General features: G+C 52.5%; 1 protein-coding gene across 4 annotated transcripts in view; it reads left to right on the top strand.

Annotated features, from left to right (window-relative positions):
• INSR (insulin receptor) overlaps positions 1 to 16,363 on the top strand; it is a 128,601-nt gene that overhangs the window by 82,151 nt on the left and 30,087 nt on the right. For 3 of the 4 annotated variants that reach the window (XM_044254305.1, XM_044254304.1, XM_044254306.1), the window contains 7 exons: positions 1,754 to 1,902; positions 2,889 to 3,033; positions 4,511 to 4,725; positions 5,653 to 5,779; positions 7,563 to 7,813; positions 9,682 to 9,849; positions 13,607 to 13,808. In XM_044254305.1, the coding sequence (XP_044110240.1) occupies positions 1,754 to 1,902; positions 2,889 to 3,033; positions 4,511 to 4,725; positions 5,653 to 5,779; positions 7,563 to 7,813; positions 9,682 to 9,849; positions 13,607 to 13,808 (1,257 nt within the window). Of the gene's footprint in view, positions 1 to 1,753; positions 1,903 to 2,888; positions 3,034 to 4,510; positions 4,726 to 5,652; positions 5,780 to 7,562; positions 7,814 to 9,681; positions 9,850 to 13,606; positions 13,809 to 15,310; positions 15,347 to 16,363 lie in introns of all 4 variants that reach the window. The other variant, XM_044254307.1, reaches the window with a different exon arrangement.

Genomic DNA, 16,363 nt, shown 5'->3' with positions numbered 1-16,363 from the left:
CCTCACCAGAGGGCACACGGAGCCTCGGGGGCCACACAGCGAGGTCACGGGGAAGGGGAGAGAGAGAGAGAGAGAGAGAGAGAACCTGCGGCTCTGCCTTTGCTAGGACCTGAGGGCGGGTGTCCACGGTTTTGTGGGTTCACCCTTTCCTGGTGAATTTAAAGCATAAGAAGAGGAATTGGAGTGGGAGGGAGATGTGGGGTCCCTCGGGCAGCCAACCCCCAGAGCTTTCTCAAAGAGGGGGCTTCGGGGGCGGGGCAACCGAGTTCCGTATCTGGCGTGTGGCTCGGGGCCGGGTCTTCCTGCTGACGGAACGTTGATTCCAGCGGGACATTGGGAATCAGAGCTGGTCAGTGTCAGGCACTGACCCTGCACACATTCCCAAGTACAGCTTCGTCCTTAATTACCGCGGAGATGCCCAGCTCTGCCCCGTGGAAACTTCACGGAGCCAGTGTCCAGAATTTCCACTGGGCTCTCATTACAGAGCTGTGACCTGGGGACTTCTTGACCATGTGATTGAATGCCCATCTAAAGTGGCTGAAAAACCCACAAATCGGACCCCACCTTTGGTCTTCTGGGTGACCGGACCCCATCCTGCAGCTACACAGGGACCCCCCCCACCCCACGCTGTCCCCTCGGTAGCATAACAAAGGGGCTCCCACCTCTCAGGGAATGCCAAGGGCCTTTGAAGCTCTGTGCCAGGACCTAGGATTGCTGTCACCAAGGTCATTCTGAAGAATCGGATATGCCAGGGGTGTGTGACCGACAACAGTAGCAGCAATGATACCGCTAGTGAAAAGTGATCAGCAGAGCAAGGACGGGTGATTCTTGTTCTGTACGTGCCACGTGGTTGACACGGTTTCTCCCCCTGGGAAGTTTGGTAAAACCCTCTCTGGACTGACTTGGGTGCATGCCCACCACCTCTGAATCCCCGGGGATGGGTGGAAGGTGGTGTCCAGCCTGGCCTGGATCCTGTGTCTTGCCTGGACCTCGGAGTGCTGTGCTAGCCGAGAACCCACCCCTTTCAAGGACTACTGGCTATGGTCAGCAGAGCTAGAGGCTGCCCCTGTCACATACTGTCCTGTGCTAGGCTGTGTTACAGGTGTGGGCACATCGTACCCCACGCAACAGTAAGCACCCGGTGTCCTTGGGAGTGGCGGCCGCATTTCTGCCCTGTGGGGGCGGCCCCACCATGGTGCGGGGCTGTGGAAATCCTCTGAAAGGATTTGACCATGGAACAATTCCCATCACGTGATAACACCCAAGTCCCATCCCTTCGGTGTGATGGCATGAGTCCTGCCTCTTCGGGGTAGAACGGGATCCTCCTGGGGGTACAGAGTGAATCCCATTACTTTGGGGTGTGCGGGAGCCCCGTTGTTTTAGGGGGGAAGCGTGAGTCCCCTGCCTTCATGGTAAAGCTGTAGGACTTGCAGGCGTGGAGGACGTTACACACCTGCCCCTTTATGTGGTGGTTCTTATTGGGGGTGATTTGTCCCCCTGTCGGCAGAGGGGACGATGTTTGGAGACATTTTTGGCTGGCATGGAGTGGGGGAGGTCCAGGGGGGCTCCTCACCACCTTCCAGCGCCAGGACACACTCACCACAAAGAATTTCTCCTGCCCCGCATGTCAGCAATGCTGTGGTTGAAATGCCCAGCCTTAGGGTAACAGCATAAGTCCCGCCCCTTGGGCCTGGTGCAGTCCTGGCATGTGGGGTCCTGGGTGCCCTGACCCCTCTCTCCACTCTGTCCTCAGCCTGATGTGCACTCCATGCCTGGGCCCCTGTCCCAAGGTCTGCCACATCCTGGAAGGCGAGAAGACCATTGACTCGGTGACGTCTGCCCAGGAGCTTCGAGGCTGCACTGTGGTCAACGGAAGCCTCATCATCAACATCCGAGGGGGCAGTGAGTGCTCTGGGGGTGGGGGGCTGCCCCGGGGGTGGGGACCTACCTTCCCAGCTGCACACCCGGGGAGGAGTTTGAGGAGTTGGCTTCCAGACCGAAATTCAAATTTGTGGCTCAGTGCTGGCCCCGCCCACCTGGAGATTCTAGTTTTCCAAGTTGGGAATTGGCATTCTGACTTGGGAATTTGCATTTGTAATGAGTAGGCCACGTGCCCTGTGGCAGGTCTGTGGGCTGTGTTTCCAGAAATGTGGTTGCAGGCAAAAAAGGCATCCTTTTGTTTATATTTTCAGCAAGCATTTATTGAATGCAGACTCACAGCGAACAAAGCAAAGCCCCCCACGATGGGTCCTGCAAATAAACACATCAGTGTATGACGTAAACTTGGGGTGGTCCCCACCATGGAGGGAAGTGAAGCAGGGAAATGGGGGGGGCAGATGGTCTCTGCCACTGTAGAACTTGAGAACGAAGGGGCGTGGCTCTTTTCCAGTTAAACGTTATTGTTGTTTACAAAACGGACTGGAATTTCGGCCACTGGGCTTCCTGTCATTTGCCAGCCTCTGAGATAGAGAATAAAGGGGTCTGCTGTTTTTGAGGGGGTTTCTGCTCTGAAGCGGGATGCCTTGAGCTGGAGATGAAGCAAACCAAGCAGATCTATGAGAGAATGATATTCTGGACAAAGGAGGAAGCCAGTGCAAAGGTCCTGAGGCAGAAGGATGCCTAGCTTGTTTAAGGGGTGATGGGGAGGCCCGTGTGTCTGGAAGAGGGCATACAAGGTAAAGGATGCGAAAAAAAATGCGCTGGTCACTTACATAGGGACTTGTAGACCCTGCGGTAAAGGCTTTGATTAGTATTCTAAGTTTGATACATTTTGAGCAGGGCGTGTTGAAGTCACTTGCAACCTCTAGGCTGACTCCTCCCTGTGGGTGATTATGGGAAGATTAAAATACTTCTGTAGAAGCTCACGGGGTATTCTCCCCTTTCCTTAGACAACCTGGCAGCTGAGCTGGAGGCGAACCTCGGACTCATTGAGGAAATTTCTGGGTATCTGAAAATCCGGAGATCCTACGCTCTTGTGTCACTTTCCTTTTTCCGGAAGTTACGGCTGATTCGAGGAGAGACCTTGGAAATCGGGTATGTGGCCTGGTTCTATGTGCGGCCCGGGTGCTTGCTGGGAGGTTCATAAGTTAAAGTGACCGAGGGGTTTCTGCCAAAACATGGAAACACCTGTGTCGTGGACGGACAAATGGATAAAGATGGGGCCCGTACATGCAGTGGAATATCACTCAGCCGTAAAAAGGAAGGAAATCCTGCCATTTGCAGCAACGTGTATGGACCTTGAGGGTGTTATGCTGAGTGAAATAAGTCAGAGAAAGACAAATGCTGTAGGATCTCAGTTGCATGAGGAATCTAAAAACAAAACCACAAAAGCAAGCTTCGAGACACAGAGAGTCGATTGGTGTTGCCAGAAGCAGGGGTAGGGGGCAGGAGGAGACCCTCCCCGGGGGTCCGAGGGGACAGACTTCCAGTCATAAAAATAAACAAGTCCTGGGGTGTAATGTGCTCATTGTGACCATTGTTAACAATACTGTATTCTACATTTGCAAGTTGCTAAGAGCGTAAATCTTGTTTTTTAAAAAAGATTTAATTCATTTATTGGACAGAGAGCACAAGCAAGGGGAGTGGCGGACAGAGAGAGAGGGAGAAGCAGGTTCCCCACTGAGCAGGGAGCCCAATGCAGGACTCGATCCCAGGACCCTGAGAACATGACCTGAGCCAAAGGCAGACGCCCAGCCGACTTCGAACATTTACTTTCTTAGCAGCTTTTGAATATGTGATACAATATCATTTCGTGTACTTACCATGACAGAGCTTAGGGGTTTTAAAGCCCCCAGAGAATCTGTTAGGGGACAGTGCCTGGAGAAGCCCTGAGAGGAAGGAATGTGCTGGGACGTGTCGAGAGACCTAGCCAAGGAGGTAGAGACATGCACTCTGGGGAGATCTCAGGGGGTACAGCACGAGCTCTGTGCCCTCCACCTCCTCACCTCTTGGTCCCCTTTGTCATTGATTCTTCCTTGCTGAAATTCTCATCTCTGGCCCATAGGATTCTCCTTTTTGGAGATACTCTCCCTGCCTCCTCCTCTCCCTCCCAGGCCCCTTCACTCCACCTGCCTTTGAGACTAGCCGTGGGGGCTCCCAGCCTTGGCTGTCTCTCTAGCGATCTCCTCCTACCTGTGCTAAGAGTCCGGCTCTGGCTAACCCTCGAGCCTCTCTCTAGCCCAGTGACCCCCAGAAGCCTCAGATGCCACAGGTACAAAATGGAACTCCTCTCCTGGCCCTAGTTGTCCATCCTCATTTCCCAGATCCCCTCCCCTCGAGGTCTACTGACTCTGTTTAGGTCAGTAAGACAACAGAAAGCCAGACTAGCTGTGTTTCCTGCAGATGGGGACAGACTCATGAGTGACAGGTCTGAGAAGGGCTGTCCAGCAGGGACCCAGGTTCTGTCCATTCCGTGCTGCTGCTCAGGGTCACAGCTCCAGCCGCGGCCCCGCTATCTTGGCGTTGGAGGTTACAAGCCCGTGAGTAACTAGGCTTGTGTACGTTTCCGTAGGAACTACTCTTTCTACGCCTTGGACAACCAGAACCTAAGGCAGCTTTGGGACTGGAGCAAACACAACCTCACCATCACTCAGGGAAAACTCTTCTTCCACTATAATCCCAAACTCTGCTTGTCAGAAATTCACAAGATGGAGGAAGTTTCGGGAACCAAGGGGCGCCAGGAGAGGAACGACATTGCCCTGAAGACCAACGGGGACCAGGCGTCTTGTAAGTGGTGATGTCCTGGTCCTTCCAGCCCTTGGACCAGATAAGGTGTCCGCCCTCCTCCTCGAGGACTGGCCCCCGGGTGGGGGGTGTCGTTGCCTCGCAATGAGCTGGAACAACTCTGGGTCATAGGGTTCTGCTTCTGAAATACCGAGGGCAGGTGTATCTTATCTTAGTGATTAGAGAGATAACAGTGCCTGATTCTGGAAGATGCCTCCATCGGCATTGAATGAATGAATGAATGAATGCTTCAGTTCCTCCATATAGATGGCCTTGGCTCCAGTGCTCTAGCAGGTCCCTTAGCTGCTAATAGAGCCGGAGGCTGCCCGCTGACGACACTCCCCTGACAGGTTCTCTCTGGAAGGGACATCTGAGCCTTGAGGCGCCAAGGGACTCGGGCCATTGCAGCAGAGTGTGGGAACTCGGGAGGGAGAGCAGGCTGGGGTGGAGCTTAAGGGATGCTTGCTTGCTTGCCTGCTGCTCTTTGTAAGGCGTGGTCTCTCCGTGATCGGCTCGTTCTCTGAACTCCCGCGGCACATGTTCCATTTGCACCGGGATTGAACGTCTTCCGACATGTAAGGCTCCGAAGCCCACCTGGATGCCGGCATTGTGCCGGGACAGATGTTACTCTTGAAAATGACTTCTCCCAGTGATTACTGGCGAGGCGTCCTTCTGGGTGGGTGCTGACCGCTGTTACGTACTGTTGAGCCTCTGGCCGGGTCACGGGCTCATAGTAGGGGCCAACTTGCGAGACCGGCTCTGGCCTCCAAGCCCCAGAAGGAGGCGTGTGGGAGTGAGGCCCACCCAGGAGGTAGCAGACTGACATCCCCCTTCCCGTGGATGCTCTTGGAGATGCAGGATCACCTGTTCCGGGCTGGGCTGAAGGACGTTTTGAGTGCTGATACCGTTACCGTTTTTAAACTTTCCTAGGTGAGAATGAACTCCTTAAATTTTCTTACATTCGGACATCGTACGACAAGATCTTGCTGAAATGGGAGCCATACTGGCCCCCTGACTTCCGAGACCTCTTGGGGTTCATGCTTTTCTACAAAGAGGCGTAAGTAGGAGATAAAAGAGGTGTGCGGGTTCGGAGGGTCCCCTTGGAGACTCCGCTGTCTCTCTCTTCCTTGGGGATGGCTGTCATCGGTCTCTTTTTACCATCTCACAAGCCGATGGCCTGGGAAGTTAGTAAAATCCCCGTTTGTCAAAACCAGAAATTAAAACAAACCGGTTTCTTTTGCCAAGTTTCCTACAGCAACATCCTACTGTGCCTCATAATCCGTACATCTCGCCAGGACATCCTTAACGAAATTCGCTCAGTCTGCTTAGTGGGTTTTTAAAGATTTATTTGCATATCAATTTTGTATTTTTTTTCCCCAACATTTAAAGAATTGTGGCAATACCTACGTGACATAAAATTGGCCCCTTGGACTCAGTTTCTCTGTACAGCTCGTTAAGCACATTCACAATGTTGTGCACTTGTCTCCAGCGTCCATCTCTAGAATCTTCTCTTCCCAAATGAAAACTGTCCCCATTAAACAACACCCAGTCATTCTGGGTACAGTTGGCCCTTGAATAATGCCAAAGCTAGGGGCACTGACTCCCCTACCCAGCCAAAAATCCACACACAATTTTTATCCCTCCCCCAAACTTAGTTGCTAATAGCCTGTTTCCTGGAAGCCTTACTGATAACACAAACCATTGACTGATGTGGATTTTGGATGTTATATGTATTACAGAGTGTGTTCGTACAAGAAAGTCCGCTAGAGAAAAGGAAATGTTACTAAGAAAGTCACAAGAAGGGAAAATGCAGTTATGGTCCTGGACTGTATTTTTTTTTTTTAAAAGATTTTATTTATTTATTTGAGAGAGAGAGACAGTGAGAGAGAGCATGAGCGAGGAGAAGGTCAGAGAGCAAAGCAGACTCCCCATGGAGCTGGGAGCCTGATGCGGGACTCGATCCCGGGACTCCAGGATCACGCCCTGAGCCGGAGGCAGTCGTCCAACCAACGGCGCCACCCAGGCGTCCCTGGTCCTGGACTGTAAAAAATCCATCCACGCACGAGTGGACCCACACCATTCAGCCCACGTTGTTCAAGGGTCTGCTGTATACGACTATGCTGAAAAAAATTTTTTTAAAAAAATTTTGTTTTTAAGTAATCTGTATACCCAACATGGGGCTTGAATTTACAACCCTGAGATCTGGAGTTGGGTACTGCACCGACCAAGCCATCCAGGGTCCCCTGACTGTGCTGAAATTTTTAGAGGGAGAAGCTGGAAGTTGTGATGGTATTCTTACGAGTAATTGCACCATCTTTGGAGGTTTATTTTGCTGAGACTGTGTGCTGGAAAGTAGCACTCAGTCTCTCATGGAGTTTTTTTTTTTTTTCCCCCAAATTTTATTTCTTCATTTCAGAGAGAGAGAGTACGCCTGTGCACGGAGTGGGGGAGGGGCAGAGGGAGAAGGAGAGAAAATCTCCCGGAGGCTTCATGCTGAGTGTGGAGCCTGATGCGGGGCTCAGTCTCACAACCCTGAGATCATGACTTGAGCCAAAATCAAGAGTAGGACGCTTAACCGACGGAGCCACCCAGGCGCCCCTCTCCTGTAGTTTTAGCGATAAGTAGTGAGGTCGTTGGTATCAACATCATCACTCTTGATATCATTGGAAAATTGAGCTAGGGGTCCCTTCTCTTTGGGGTCCGTGTCATTTTTCTTTGTGGCATAAGATTGTTGGTGAACAGGGGGGCAGCCCTGCAGGACGTCACCTTCTCTGTTGCGTGTCTCTGTCCTCAGAACGGGAGTCATGGAATGATAACCGCCTTCTGCTTTGTCTTGAAAGCCCTTACCAGAATGTGACCGAGTTCGACGGGCAGGACGCGTGTGGCTCCAACAGCTGGACCGTGGTGGACATTGACCCCCCTCTGCGGTCCAATGACCCCAAGTCGCAGAACCACCCAGGGTGGCTGATGCGGGGTCTCAAGCCCTGGACCCAGTACGCCATTTTTGTCAAGACCTTGGTTACCTTTTCTGATGAACGCCGCACATACGGGGCCAAGAGTGACATCATCTATGTGCAGACAGATGCCACTAGTAAGTGTTTCTTTCTTTTTTCTTTTTTTTTTTAAGATTTTATTTATTTATTTGACAGATCACAAGCAGGCAGAGAGGCAGGCAGAGAGAGAGAGGGGGAAGCAGGCTCCCCGCTGAGCAGAGAGCCCGATGAGGGGCTCGATTCCAGGACCCTGGGATCATGACCTGGGCTGAAAGCAGAGGCTTAACCCACCGAGCCACCCAGGCGCCCCTAGTAGGTGTTTCTTACACAAACTGGACATCTTGCCTTGAACACGTTGACGCAGTGATGTTGTAGGAAGGGCTCTGTGATGTGCTTATTGGCTTCTAAAAGAGCCGGGTGCCGAGTCTTAGAATTTCAAAAGACAAGGCAGTAGCCTATGTGCATATTCCTTCCCATTCTGGAAAATTTTTTTTTATTTTAAGGATTTTAATTATTTTATTTGACAGACAGAGATCATAAGTAGGCAGAGAGGCAGGCAGAGAGAGGGGGGAGGCAGGCTCCCTGCTGAGCAGAGAGCCCAATGTGGGGCTCGATCCCAGGACCCAAGACCACAACCTGAGTCGAAAGCAGAGGCTCAACCCACTGAGCCACCCAGGCGCCCCCATTCTGGAAAAAAAATTTTTTTTTTTTAAGATTTTATTTATTTATCTGAGGGAGAGACAGTGATAGAGAACATGAGAGGGGAGAAGGTCAGACGGAGAAGCAGGCTCCCCACAGAGCTGGGAGCCCGATGTGGGGCTCGATCCCAGGACTCTGGGATCATGACCTGAGCCGAAGACAGTTGCTTAACCAACTGAGCCACCCAGGCACCCAAGGAAAATTTTTAAAGATCTACAAAAGTAGGAGGAAAATGAGCCCCACGGACTGTCTCCCAGCTTCGACAATTGTGTTTTGCTATTTTTATGTCATCTCTGTGCCCCTCCACCCCCCCTTTTTTTTGGAGGGGGCAGGAATATTTCATAGCAGTTTAGTGGTATTTGTATTTTCATGAAGCCCAAGTCCTTCTCCTGTCGTGGAGGTCCTCAACCCTGGGGTGATTCTGCCCCCCGCGCTGCCGCCACTTGGTGACGTCTGGAGACAGTTTTGGTTGTCATGATGTGGTTGTGGGGTTACCAGCATTGGATGCTGCTTGGCACCCAGCCGTGCACAGGGCAGATCCCACCACAAGGGATCACCTGGCCCCAGATGTCCTTGGTACTGAGGGAGAAACCCTGTCCCAGGGGATACAGTCCAGGTATTATGAGCCAGCCCCAGCTCTTTTAGGGGGTGCCCCCCCTTTCTTGTATCCTCCAGCAATACCAAAGGACTCCACAGTTTCTGGAAGCTTCTAACTTCCGGATCTTTGAACCCACAATGCCCTCTGCCTTGAGAGCCTCACCTGCACCTTCGGACACCTGCCTTCTCAAGGGCTGGGTTTTGTGGAGGCCCGGAAGGTGGTGCATTCTGGGGGGTGTTAGGTGAGGTACCGTCTCAGCAATAGGGGTGTCCCAGTGCTGAAAGTTGCCCTACGACTGGGTTCCATTTGGGGCAGATGTTACCTGGAGAATGTGAGTTTGTTTCTCTCTTCCCACTACCCTCCCTTTCCCCAACGTCTTTCCCGTGCCTGGAACAGAGACAGCTTGGCACGCACTTGGAGCCTTCCTAGATGCGTGTCGCATTGGTGAATGAGTGAAGGGGTCTGTAGTCTGCGGCATGAATGGACTGTCATCTGGTACCCTGTGCACTTGCCCCGTGAGCTTTCCATGTGTCTCCAGTGTTCTCTGCTGTTAAATAACACCGCAGCGAACATCCCCATCTCTGACCTTTCTTACGCCTTCCTGCGCCCGCCCGACAGCCAGTAACCCCCCTGCTCAATGGTGCACCTGTTTTCCCTTTCTCCTTGCAGACCCTTCCGTCCCCCTGGATCCAATCTCCGTTTCTAATTCCTCGTCCCAGATTATCCTGAAGTGGAAACCTCCCTCGGACCCCAACGGCAACATCACACACTACCTGGTTTTCTGGGAGAGGCAGGCAGAAGACAGTGAGCTGTACGAGCTGGATTATTGCCTCAAAGGTAAGTGCCAGGGGTGGGGGCGGGGTTTGTGGGAGCAGATGATCTGCTTCGTCCTTCTGGGCAAGCATCCCCGTCCCCGCCCCAGCCCATGGAGGCTTCCCAGTCTGAGTTTGGGGGCATGGACTCACACACGCCATTGCTTCTTCTACCAAAACATGCAGACGCATTTCTTTTTTTTTTTTCCAATTTATTTATTTTCAGAAAAACAGTATTCATTATTTTTTCACCACACCCAGTGCTCCATGCAAGCTGTGCCCTCTATAATACCCACCACCTGGTACCCCAACCTCCCACCCCCCCCGCCACTTCAAACCCCTCAGATTGTTTTTCAGAGTCCATAGTGCAGACGCATTTCTAAACATCACCGCCTCGTCCCACTGAAGACTTGTGTCAAAACCAGATAGTTCCCATGTCTTGGTGCCATTTCCTTCTGAAATTTTCTTCCCCTCCCCCTTCCCCGCCATGGGGATGCAGCTCTGTCGACCCCCTGGATTTGGGGGCTAAGCTTGGAGTCGAGGGGTTAATGACAAAAGTCAGGAAAGAGTTTTAGGCCCCGCATTTAGACCCTTAATGTTTAAAGGATTAGGTAGCAAGGACTGGTCATGTGTTCCCTTCTGTGCTTTCCGTGAAAAATTTATACCAGTGATGACCTCCCCCCGAGCCCCTGGTTTTGTTTACTTAATAGGCTTCATAGGTTTCATCCATTTGCAGGAAAACAGAAAATTTTCTGAGCCTCAGACTAGTTTGTATAAATTAGTTTAAAATTTTAAAGCTGGATTAAAAAAAAAAAACAAGCAAACCATCAAACCGAAGAAACAGATGTCATTTTTTTTCCTTTAGGTTTTTTTTGGGGTGTGTGTGTGTGTATATGTGTGTGTGTTACGTTTGTCTGTATTTATTTTTCTTCAGATTGTTTTGAGTTCGTGATTTCCTCAGCCCTTGACCTTGGAGGCAACGGCTCGGGGAGGGCTGGCGAGCGCTGGCAGAGGCCTCAAGCCTGCAGGCCACGCTTGGCGAGACCTCTGACCCGATGTAGGGCTTTGGGCGAGTCACCCAGCCGGTCGCTGGCCACCTCCTTTTCGGGAGACGGGGCGGGAGGCCAGATCTCTGGGAGCTGTCCCAGCTCTAAGATCATGTGCTATATGTATGCCTGTGACCTCATCCCCCCCACCGCTCCCGCCCCCGAGCTGAGGCTTGCAAACGTGATTTATCTCCTCAGACGCTTTATATAACTCGGGAGCAAACACAGGCCTCAGCTGAGCTGTGAGCTGTTGGCCCCGCATTCGAGTAACCGAAACCACCAGCTTGAACCACCACCAGCAGAGGCCCTCGGTGCTTTCCTTTTTTTTTTTTTTTCAAAAGAGTAACAACTTTAATTCTGTCATTACAATGTGGCTGTTTAAACGTGGCTGTTTACACATGGCTTAATTTGTCATGATCAGGCAGTTTATGGAATTAAAAAATAAACCGAGGACCGATATGGTCCGATTCCACCCGTAGGAGGTCCCCAGAAGAGTCCCGTCCACAGAGGCAGAAGGTAGAGGGTGGGAGCCAGGGCTCGGGGAAGGGGAGGGGAGTCCATACTTCACGGGGACAGTCTCTGTTTGGGGAGATGGAAAGTTCTGGAGACAGAGGGTGGGGATGACGGCAGGATGGTGTGAGGGTGCTTCGTGCCGCTGAGCTGTGCACTTAGAAATGATTAAGACGTTAAATTTTGTGTTATGTGTATTTTACCACAATTTGAAAAAAATACATAAAATAAATAAGCTTAGTAATTATGACTAATAGTGGTTTCCCATTAACATCACCAGGGGCGTCCCTCCCTCTGCTTCTGGCTTTATTAAAATATGGTTGAATTATAGGGTATTGAAAGGTAAACTGTAAGATATTGAAAGTACCCGTCGGGATGATTTTGATACACCTGTATGCCCTAAAGGGATTTCTCCCAGGTAGGGAGTTAGCTCATACATCCATCACTCAGTTTTTTCTCTTTGTGTGTGTGTGTGTGTGTGTGTGTGTGAACATTGAAGTTCGACTCCCTTACATATTTCAGTCCTAGAATCCAGCTGCATTTTTAAAATTACCAGCTGCATTTTAAAAAATTGTGGTGAACTATATAACATAAAATTGATCCTCTTAGCCGTTCTTAAGTGCACGACTCAGTGACAGTAAGCACACGTATTACTGTCCCCGCCATCCTTCTCTAGAACTTTCCATCTCTCCAAATGGAGACTCTGTCCCCATGAAGCACAGACTCCCCAGCCCCTGCCCCGGCTCCCCCTGTCTCCTCCCTGTCTCTGTGGACGGGACTGTCCGAGGTGCCCCATTTCCTGTACTTTTACTGTGTAGTCACAGAAGAACCATGGGCCACTACGTGCCCTGAGGTGGGAGCCAGAGAGTGGAACAGGAGTGAGGAAGTGTGTCTGACCTGATCAAAAAGCCCTTTCCTCCCCAGAAAATTCTCAGGATCCTCCCTCACGAAGGACACCCGAACTTTTCCTTCCGCCCATAATGCCATGACCAGTCCCTGTAATGGTTAACCCAGCCAGGTTAGTCTCTGTCCGTTCATCAGTGTCGCAAGTGTCTTTGAGAGCCCCTTATGGCTGTTCCCTGCTGTATAAATCCTGGGGCTTCCGAGTGGATACTTCCCGTTCACGGGAAAGGACTTCAGGCCCATTGTCTCCAGGACCCATTCAAGGGGAGAGGAAAAAAGCGCTCAGTCGCCCCTAGGAGGCTCCGGGTGCCAGGGCTGGCGGCGGGGAAGGTGAATCCCAGGGCCCTTCGTGGATTTTGCCCAAAGAGAGTAGCTTTCACGCTTCCCAGTCGCACCCAAAGCGCGTCTGTGGCTCACACGGAGGATGGCAGGTGTCCTTGGGATGGGACTCGGGTCGAGACACGGCCAGTCCGTGGTACTTGAAAAACAACTTTGTGTTTTTGAGAAATACCCCCCCCCATCTCCCCTCATGTCATTAGACCAGAGTGTCTCTCCTTCAGCACTGTTGACATTTGGGGCCAGATCATTCTGTGGGGCGGGGCTGTCCCGAGCCTCGTGGGATGGTCAGCAGCAGCCCCCACCGCCCCGCCCGGCCTCACTGGCACCTACCCAACCCCCGGGTGCCGGAGTCTCCTTCACCCCTCAGTATTCCTCACAGCCGGGACATCTCTAGACCTTGCCCCGTGTCCTGGGGGTGCAGGACGGTGCAGAATCTCCTCCTCCACACCCGACCCTGTGGAAGGACCGCAGCTCTACTGATTTCTGGATTCCTGTAGAAACTGTGGATTCTTTGATTTGGCAACCATTGGGTCTGTGGTTCGGACCCTTTATATGGCCTCCTGTCACTTTATATGGTTGACTGCCTGATTCATTCATTCATGCAACTGTCACTTGCCCCCCGCCCCCAGCCTTTTTCTAATCACACCTCCAAACATCCTGTCCCTCATCCTGTCCTCCTAGCTCCTTGGGGTTCTTGGTGTCTGTCAGCATGCCAGGGAGATCCCTACCCCAGGGACTTTGCACTTGCTTTTTGCTCAGTCCAAACTGCTTTACACCAAGATGTGTGCGTAGCTCATTCCTTAATGTGGGACTGCACAGTGGTCGCTTCCTCCAGCCCGATGGGGTGACCTTGCAGTTTCTGGAACACCCTGACATGCACAGATGTCCCATGCACCCAGCCCCTCTGAGAAGGACCCCATTGGGGGCGTGTGTGTTGCGGGGTGAGGAGAAGGATCCCAGGCTACCTGCTCTGCCTGTCTCTAGGGTTGAAGCTGCCGTCCCGGACCTGGTCTCCGCCGTTCGAGGCTGAGGGCTCCCCGAAGCACAACCAGAGTGAACACGAGGAGTCCGCCGGCGAGTGCTGCTCCTGCCCCAAGACAGACTCCCAGATCCTCAAGGAGCTGGAGGAGTCCTCTTTTAGGAAGACCTTTGAGGATTACCTGCACAATGTGGTCTTCGTCCCCAGGTCAGGACTCTTCCTTGGCTCCGTGTGGGGGGTGGTCACGACCTGGGGAACGAGGTGAAGGGGAGGTCCGGGGCGGCGCCGGTAAAGGAAGAGATTCAGTAAGAAATAGAGCAAGTAAGCACTCCAGATGGGGGAAAATTAAAAAACAAAAAAACAAAAAACCAAAACCCCGAAAAACCCTCAACATTTGCTTCCCCATGTGGCCCAAACCCTAGCCCAGCCTCGGGCCTCCATCTGCGTTCTTAAATCTCAGTTAGATTTTGTGGCAGAAGGAATGCTCCCCTGGCCCCGTGCTTGAATTATCTCGAAGTCTCAAGCTCCGAGCATTTTCTTTGTTCATCTCTCCACCCTTCGGGTCCTTCTGGAAATTTCTGCGGCACCTTCAAAACCCGGAGGCTTCTCCTAGTTAAGCCTGTTGAGTTTCCTTTAGCGAGTTAAAGGCTCTGCCGATGTCTGTCGGGGGCGAGAGGGTTCGTAGTGACGACGACCCCAGGCTACTCGTCCCCGTCCTTGCCTTTCCCAGAGGCAGAGATGCTTAGGTAAATGGCTCGTGTCCCTCCCTGCCTCAGTTTACTTATCTGCCATGGGCTGATCATAGTAGCTCTTACTTCTTAGGACCGTGAGAGTGCATGAGTCCCCCAGGCTTCACAGCCTTGACCCTGGGGACGTTTGGAGATAGCTGGTCCTCTGCTGGGGGGCCTGCCCGATGTCAGCAGCTGTGTGTGCCCCTTTAGTTCAGGGTAACGCACTGATGCAGCTGTCACCTCCCTTCCACGGGTCCGGAGCCAGTGTTTCTGAGCTGGTGAGCGACCCGACCCTGGTTCTGACAACTGTGAGGGGTGTAGGCTGTGGCCGCCCCCTGTCCTGCTTCCCTCACCGCCCTCAGTGAACGGGTCCCCGGCAATGTCTTGAGGCAACAGGCCGTTTCCAGAGGTGGATCGAAACCCCAAAAGGGTGACATTGGGATTAAATAAGATTCTAAAATGGGTCCATTTGAATGCCTGCCATCGCTTCTCACATGAATAGATGTTTCCCCAGAACCACTGTTGTGTGACATTTTTAAAAAAATTGTCTTTCTTGGATTTTTTTTTCCCTCCATGACCCTGAGTCCAAAGAGCACTAAATGTCACAGCCCAGACATGGGGGGCAGTTACCGTCTTACCCGTTAAAAACAAAACACTACTGGACTTAAGGAAATGGCTGAGTCAGTTGTGATGTTTGAATGTAGTCAAGTTTGGCATGTGCAGGGGAACCCCAGCGGGCCAGGTCTCGGGCAGGGGCCGGGTCGGGTATTTTCTCTGATTCTTCCCTGCCCCTCCTGCTGTGTTCTCTGCATCCGATGGGGAGACACTGGGATTTGGGAGGTGGGAGACGTGGTCCACGGTCAAGGGCAGGGCACCCTGGGGCTGCTCAGAGGGAACGAGGCTTCCATCGGTCAGAAGCCAGAGGTCTGTCTGAACGAGTTTTGTCTGTCCTCAAAGTGGTTGGTTTTGTTTTCACAGAAAATCCTCGTCAAGCCCTGGTGCTGAGGACACTAGGTACGGCTCCCCTGCAGGAGGTCGGCGTGGCCGCTGGGGGCCAGGCAGGGCAGGAAGCATGCTGTGTGCCTTTGAGACGCCAGAGGCTTCCGTGGCTTTAGTGCATGTGATGGGCTGCTGTGCCGACCTGGGAGGCTTCGTGAATTCCCACGGGAACTGCCTTCACCCTCAGATAGGGTCTGGGCGTGAATGCTGGGAACGAGTCTGCACTAACACCCTTAACTAAAACGTAGACTCGAGGGGCGCCTGGCTGGCTCAGTCTGTGGAGCAGGTGACTCTTGATCTCTGGGTCATGAGTTCAAGCCCCCCCCCCCACAAAAAAAAAGATAGACGGTAGGGGGCGGGTATACCTTCGGGGCACCTTGTAGATGCCACACGTTGCCCTCCGTGCAGTCACTCGCTAAACACTTACTTAACCAGCACCGACGGTGCGGGTTGGTCTGTGCTTGGAACGCAGAGTCTCTGCCACGTGCAGCAAGTAGTGGGGGAGCAGAAAGTTTTTATTTGGGGTGACAAGCGCAGGGCTGCAGGCGTGCTATATCACTGAGCTCCCCTGTGGACGGGACGGCTTCCCTGCGATTGGTGTCTTGAAGCACCAAGGGGGGTTGCCCTGGAAGGGAGGACAGGCAGAGAAGCTGCGGAAAGGAAGGCCTTGGGATGAATCACGGGCCCCTGGAAGGAGCCAGCGGGGGGGGGGGGGGGGGGGGAGACTGGAAAGGCAAGTCAGGGTCATGTGGAGGGATGTTACTCTCTCCGCTGTATTTTTTCAGGCTTATTTGTGTGGCTCTGATCTGACCTCTAGTGGCCATTTGGAATATAACCTGCAGAAAAGAAAAACCTGGAGGGCTTTTGAGGCTTGGGGTCCGCATCCGGGGTTTCTCAAATCTGACGCGTACTGACCTTTAAGGCCAGATCATTTTTTCTTGGGGGGCCCACCCTGCATGTGGTAGGATGTTGGGGCATCCCGGGTCTCTGGACTCACAATGCTAGTAGCTCACGTGTCCCCCAAGTAGTGAC

This window comes from Neovison vison, chromosome 6 (genome assembly GCF_020171115.1).
Source record: "Neovison vison isolate M4711 chromosome 6, ASM_NN_V1, whole genome shotgun sequence".
Lineage (NCBI taxonomy): Eukaryota > Metazoa > Chordata > Mammalia > Carnivora > Mustelidae > Neogale > Neogale vison.
Note: the sequence above shows the minus strand (reverse complement) of the source record. Positions and strands in the feature narration are given on the sequence as shown.